Source organism: Penaeus japonicus, unplaced genomic scaffold (assembly GCF_977035675.1).
Source record: "Penaeus japonicus unplaced genomic scaffold, GWHDUDI00000001_assembly GWHDUDI00000003, whole genome shotgun sequence".
Classification (NCBI taxonomy): domain Eukaryota; kingdom Metazoa; phylum Arthropoda; class Malacostraca; order Decapoda; family Penaeidae; genus Penaeus; species Penaeus japonicus.
In genome coordinates, this window is record NW_028234405.1 from 346931 (window position 1) to 354430 (window position 7500).

The following is a 7500-nucleotide window of genomic DNA, read 5'->3' on the forward strand; positions in this document are numbered from 1 at the left end:
AAATGTGTGATTTCTGCAGCAGACCAGGTCACCAGACAGAAGACTTGAAATAGATTTAGAGAGGAGAGACAAGCTGTTACTAAGAAACACAGTAATAGAACTAGCCTAACATAAAGCTCTTTGTCATTCAATTTCCCAATCGTTTCATTGCACCATCAAGCTTCCAACGCCGAGTGCATCCTGATGGGACGGAGAGGGTGAGGAGGGAGAGAGAGATGAAAATAGGAAAAAGGGAAGAGAGGGTGACTGTGTATCAGGTTTTCCATATGAAGAATCGCTACCCTGTTTCCTAAGCTTGACTTCCCGCTCACTTTTACCCACTCGAAGCCGAAGATCATTTAAACATGGAATGGAATCCTCTGCGTGAAACAGGACCTGCCAAAAATATTATAAATATTGATGACTTTCTTTCCGATCTCTCCGGCAGCGACACGCAAGGCTTGTCAGAGCGAGCAAACGAAACGTGACATCAGCTTTTGACATGAAATTAACATGGGATTATCTAAGCGTGCAAAAGAATATTCTTCGGAGCTTTAACATCAAGGTCATTTTCTATATGTTGTTCATATGCGAGTGTAAATACATGTAGACCTGTGTATGTGTATGTGTGTGTAGGGGATTATCCTGTTATTCCTCGCACAAATATTTATTCACAGACGGAGATGCATATACATACACAGTTGCCGTATCAAAATGGAGCTGACGAAAGTGTTTGCACACAGAATATGATCTCCGAGTGAGTGGAGACGTCTAAATATTATCACTGTAACGAGTCGCAGCGAGTTTATGTGTAAGTCAGCTCTGCCGTGTCTGTTGGGCGCTGCTGTTACCTGGCTCTCGCCTCCGTAAACTGTGAACGTCGGATTTCCGACTTTCGTGACTTACTTTTCGGCGCAGAGAGATGGAGAGAAACCCGGACAACTTCTCAGGCAGACTAACTGACTGGTAAACCAAGTAGCGGGAAAATACAAGCAGTCAGACAGACAAAACAAACTGAGATGACGTGTGCTTGCTTGCTTGCCTACGCCTGAGTGCAAACTTGACCGCAGAGGTTCAGTTACGAGTAATAATTATTCTTTCGCAATGCCTCGTCCTCCAGCATGAATGTCTCCGAAATAATCATACACATACATACATGTATCTACATATACATATATGCATATATACTTCTGTATATGAATATATATATATATATATATATATATATATATATATATATATATATATATATATATATATATATGAATATAAATATATATATATATATATATATATATATATATATATATATATATGTGTGTGTGTGTGTGTGTGTGTGTGTGTGTGTGTGTGTGTGTGTGTGTGTGTGTGTGTGTGTGTGTGTGTGTGTGGCAGGCAGGTAGGTAGGTACGTAGGCAGGCAGACTGACAGGTAAGCAGAAACACAGACAGTGCGAGAGTGCCAATGAAGCTAAATTAATAGAAAGGAAAAATACACAGACCACTGAAGCATAAACGAATAGATTGAAAGATCTTTTTCTTTTCAGTTTGTTTCGTCTTTACCGAGCGAATGCAATAGCTACGACGCCCAGAGAAGACAAGGCCACCGCGAGAGAAGCAGCAAGCACCGCAAACGTGTTCAAGCACCAGCAAATGTCTGCCACGCGTCTGAACCCCGTGTCTTTCGACCTGATAAAAAGACACTAATCTTGAGTCCTCTCCTTGACATCGACTCGAGAAAAAGAAAAGGAAAGAAAAGATAGAATAATATTAATTTTCTCCTTTTCTTATATCAAAGAGAGAAAAGTATCACAGACGCTCTTCCACACGTCAGCACAACCTGCTCGTCCTGACTTGAGACTCATGCTCAGGTCGTCCTCCATGATGGTCTCGGCCTCGAGGTCAAGCGCACCCCCTCGCTCCCCATCCATGAGTCAGACGAGGTGAGTCCAGCCATCGAGGCCAGGTGAGGGTGAGTGTGCATCTCCCTTTGAGTGCGTGTTCCGTGTGCCTGTGTGATCACGTGGCTATATCTGTACCTGTACTCGTGCGTGTGTCTATATCTAATATCTAACGGATAGATAGAAGATAATAATACGATTCATGCAGATCATATCTCTTCGCAATAACCCAGGAAACAGTCGCGCGACCGAAGCCGGAGAGCCAGCGGGAGCGGCGCCGGGAGCTCTTCCACGTCCTCCGAGGGAGCGGCCACCTCCTCTGCCTCTTCCACTTCCTCCACCACCACCACAACCACCACTACTTCGTGTACCTCCACAGCCGCCTCCACCTGTGGATCTGGTACATGCACCACCACAACCCACACCAGCACCACCGCCACCACAACCACCAGGAGTCAGGCCAGCTCGCCCTCCCCGTTCACTTCGAACGCGTCGTCCCACCCTCCGCCGCGGACCTCTTCCTCCTCCTCCAACACCTCGGCTTCCAACGCCTCCTCCTCCAGCTCTCGCACCTCCTCCTCCAACACCAATAACCACCGCGGCTCCCTCACACCCACAACTACCCACCTCTCCGCCTTCACGCCCATCTCCGCCCACAAGAAGACGTCAGCACCCGCGGAAACGAGGCTTGTTGTGCTAGGGTCACCGGCCGTCGGAAAGTCAGGTCAGAGCTTTGGCCATAATGATAATAGTAATGATGATAATGATGATGATGATGATAATATTTTCAGCTTATTGTTGTTGTACTGATTGTTATCATTATCATCACCATCATTAGTATTATTATCATTATTATTAGTGTTATTATAATTGTCATTACTATTATTATTAGTGTTATCATTATTATTATCATTATCATCATTGTTATCATTATCATAATTGTCATCATCAGTGCAACTATTATTGTATTATTATCATTATCATAAATATTGCTATTATTGTTATTAATATAATTTTGCCCTTATTAAGCTTTACCATCATCATCATTAAGAAACTTTAGGATCATTATTGTTATCATCATTATAATTATTATCATCCTTATCCTCACTATCACTATGATCATTAGGATCAATATTATCATAATTATTATCATTTTATTGCCATTACTTTGATAATTATCATCATCATCATTATCATTACTATAATCAATCCTGTTAACATTAAGATTTCTGTCTGTTCCACATTATATTTTATCATTGTCATCGCTACTGTCGTCAATTCATTATTGTTACAATTAATATAATGGATCTTATAAGGATTAGTATTCTTAATATCATCCCATTACAGTCATTATTGTAGCAAAATTATCCTTCTCAAATCGACACCTTTCAACTTATCGTTGTTTTTTCCTCGTCGCAGCCTTGGTAGTGCGCCTCTTGACCGGTCGCTTCATCTGGGAGTACGACCCGACCCTCGAAGCCGCCTACCGCCATCACACGACCGTCGACGACGACCCGGCGGTCATGGATATCCTGGACACGGCGGGCCAGGTTAGCTTGTTAGCTGTGTGTTTCTGTGTGCGTGTGTGTGTGTATGTATATGTATATGTATATGTATATATATATATATATATATATATATATATATATATATATGTGTGTGTGTGTGTGTGTGTGTGTGTGTGTGTGTGTCTGTGTGTGTGTGTGTGTGTGTATGTATATGTGTATGTGTATGTGTATGCGTATGTGTATGTGTATGTGTATGTGTATGTGTATGTGTATGTATATGTATATGTGTATATATATATATATATATATATATATATATATATATATATATATATATATATATATATATATGTATACATATATATTCATATATATGCATATATATGTATATATATATATATATATATATATATATATATATATATATATATATATATATATGTATACATGTATACATATATATACATATATATCTATATATACATATATATCTATATATACATACATATATATATACATATATATACATATATATATATGTGTGTGTGTGTGTGTGTGTGTGTGTGTGTGTGTTCCCCGTCCCATGCGCTACCTCGCCTGACCCCCCCCCCCCCCCCCCCTTCCCCAGAGCGAAGGAGGCGTCAACGAGTCCCACTGCCGCTGGGGAGAAGGGTTCGTTCTGACCTTCAGCCTCACGGACCGGACGAGCTTCAGCGCCATTCCAGACATTCACGCCTCGGTCGCCGCCGCCCGCCAGACGCCCAATTTCTCGTGTGTCATCGTGGCGAATAAGATTGACTTGGGTAAGATTAGAGGCATTCCGGCCAGCACTTTAAGTTTGGGTCCAGATTTTATATCATGTCCAGAAAATCGTTTACGAATTTAGAGTGTAATCCTATGGTGCCAGATCTGATCTTCAGGACAAGACTAGTTCGAATACTACGAGCGAAGTTCACTCGATTCTTTAGAAATAAGAATGCAACACATGGAAAGATTCACTGATTTTGATAAGTATTCTTTATGTGATTATTTGATTATTTGGTAAATTTCCCGTAGTCCCGCGTAACTTGATATTAGTATCGATGGATTGCTCTCACCCTCTACCACTTAGTTTATAGTGAATATCATACTCGTTGCCAATCATAGCTCTTCCATGTCCCTTATTGTTCTTGAATCCGTGGGTTTGACTTTTCGAGCGAGTTTTCGAACCAGTTGTTGTACCGTGAAGACGCGTGTGTGTTTACGGTATTGGTTCTGGTACAGGATATATATAGGCGATGTATTCAAAGGATGTACCAATACATAAGGACCAGTCTAAGCTCTATGTATTCAAACCGATAAAAATCTAGGTAAGTAACACGAAATGCTCTTAAAAGGGGAAGTCCGGGGCGAAGCCAAACTTCAAAACTATGTAAGGAACCACATCTTTTACATCTTTATATTACACTGGACAGATACAAAGTAAAAATCGCGGATTATATCCAATATACATGTGTGGTAGAGAATAAGAGGAATACATCGGGACAACATTCGTGGTATTTTGTATCGCGGCACTATTCGGAAAATTTAGCCTTTTAGCATTATTATTGATATCTTCATCACTTCCTCGTAACATCACGAGCATTCGCTTCTCACCGCCAAACAGGACACTTGGCGGAGGTGCGCGAGGAAGAGGCCTACGAGCTGGCGGGGGAGCTTGGCGCGTCGCTCTTCCTCACTTCAGCCTGCGACGGAGGGCCTGCCATCCAGGCCGCTTTCTCAGAGTTGTATCGTGATGTCGTGAGGCGCCGCTGGTCCAGAAGACGTAGGTCCTCAGCCAAGACGGTCATTGAGGGCTTCTACAAGATGTTCTCGAGGTGATATCAAACGAACACTGCCGCCTGCACCGAGGATCATTCGGATTGGTGAAACATGATTATGCAGAGATGCATATAATCTGGGTCCCCAGGACATATATGCCATGCATTAGGTCTCACACTAGGTTATATATCTCATGTCCAGGGACCCACGTGACTATTTGTTGCTGTGAAGTTCGATTAGATACCTGTCAAGCACAGAAAACAAGAACTGAAGCTTGAAACTGTAACACGTCTTTGCTATACACAAGGACCTTATCCCCGCGTGTCCTCGGTAAGCACAAACATTCACAGCTATTGATAGAAAACCTTACTTTCTAGGGAATTATGACATCACCATTTTGGTCAGTCTTCATATCATCATTTAGATTAGAAACTTACACAGTATCTTCTCTTGAAGTGACATTGTTGTATTTCTTTTGTCACTTTTATCACAGCTAAGCTCTTTCAGAATGCACATTGCAAATCATGATTGTGGTTATGAAAGTTTGCTATTGAGGTCAAAGACAAATAGTTTGTTTTTTAAAAAGACTATAAAATGGAACCCAGCTGGCGCGGTGATGTATACCTAAGGTCGGCCTCGTCGGATTCTGTCGGTGTCGTCAGGCGTCGTCGGGCTGACCGTTGGGTCGTCGTCATAAGCCGACTGCCAAACTTTATTTTGAGATGGATCGTTCATAAAATACCGGTGGTTGTCATATAAGATGGCAATATGGTTCAGTAAATCCTTTCCGAACGTCAAAGTGTCCACCTGGAGCTGAGTCAGGAGTTGGTTGGCGATCGACTTCGCCCGACAATGAATTAGTTTTCAGAATGTCCGACAGCTGGCACAACATTATTATCTTCCTACCCACCACTAAAATTGGCTTCTCTGTATTTGTTTTCCAAACATCTGAAGTGATTGTGTTGTCAACATCTGACCAGTTTCAAAAGTTGATGTAATTATCGTTAAATCTTTAATGTCCAACTACAGTGTAGAAAAGGGGAATTCGGTCGCCACAACCGCATGTTTTGAATGGATCTCGTCCCCCCGTCCATCATCGTGATCGCAATCTTGTGGATCTTGCAGGTTGCTTGATTTCGATTCTGGGATTGAGTATTGTTTTAACTTAATCTTTTAAGAATGTAAAATGACATGAAACAATTATAATCCCAGCTTGCAGTCTGACGTCCAGCCGACGTCGGCCGGACGTCAGCTGCCGGGGTTTGGCGACGTCCGGCGTTAGTCGGCCCCAAAGTCGGCGGGACATCCATTCTGCTCATCCGGCCTACGTCGACCAGACGATGGAGCAGACGGTTTGCCGACTTCAGGAAGAGACCTCCAATTGGCGTCAGTTACAAGTCGCCGTCTGCTCCATCGTCTGGTCGACGTCGCCCAGATGAGCAGAATGGACATCCCTCCGACGTCGGACTTGACCGTCCATCACCAGACGTCGCCATACGCTGGCAGCTGCCGTCTGGTCGACGTCGGTCGGACGTTAGAGTGCTTGCTGGGGAAAATGCTGAGCTTATTCCCACGATAATTCTCGGTCTCTTATTACCATATAAAAAATAACTACTAAAAAAAAATCATCTGATGAAGGAAGTTATCTCGGACTATCTAACAATAAGTCAATATCATCCTTGTAAACTGCTCAGAAAGTGCGTTAAACTAAGAAAAACGTATGTGCGTAAAGATTTTCAGAATTGCATTAAATATTTTTCAAAATAATTAAAGACAAAGAGGGTTCACTTCTTAAATGAAGAAGCACATTCTACTGCTGGGTTGGTAATTAGCACCAAAGCAGCAGAATTAAAGTCAAGAGTTGTTAGGGAACAACCCTCAGTGGTATAACATTTTAAACAATTAGATATTGTGTAGTAGGTGTTGATATTTCTGGAGTTGGAAAGAAATAATTAATTTAAATGCTAAATTATCTGCATTATTATTCATTTCAAAGGATTCAGTGAGTGCCTGCAATATTATTACTGTAGTTATTATTCATATACTTTTTAATTTATATGTAAACTGTTACCATGAGTTCTTTCCTGGTCGATCTCCATTTTGCTTTCTTGCTTGGTAAGCTCTTTTGGGTTGTTATGATGTTTTTGAAATTACAGCAACTGCTGTTATTCCTTCTATATGCACATAATATGACACTATTTCTTGACTTGACATATCCCTCTAGTAATGGTTTCACTAAACATCTAGCTGTAGACTAGAGTACCTGATTATTTGATGTTCTGAGAGACACTTTATTACTTATATATAACAAAT

General features: G+C 41.5%; 1 protein-coding gene across 1 annotated transcript in view; it reads left to right on the forward strand.

The window, feature by feature from the left end:
• Positions 1–7500, forward strand: part of LOC122261341 (ras-related and estrogen-regulated growth inhibitor) — a 49431-nt gene that overhangs the window by 40891 nt on the left and 1040 nt on the right. The window contains exons 2-6 of the mRNA XM_086554257.1: positions 1526–1921; positions 2113–2603; positions 3299–3429; positions 4016–4190; positions 5033–7500. The exon at positions 5033–7500 is cut by the window's right edge and continues 1040 nt beyond it. Coding sequence (XP_086410383.1) covers positions 1842–1921; positions 2113–2603; positions 3299–3429; positions 4016–4190; positions 5033–5247 — 1092 coding nt within the window. The 5' untranslated portion in view covers positions 1526–1841 and the 3' untranslated portion in view covers positions 5248–7500. The remainder of the gene's footprint in view (positions 1–1525; positions 1922–2112; positions 2604–3298; positions 3430–4015; positions 4191–5032) is intronic.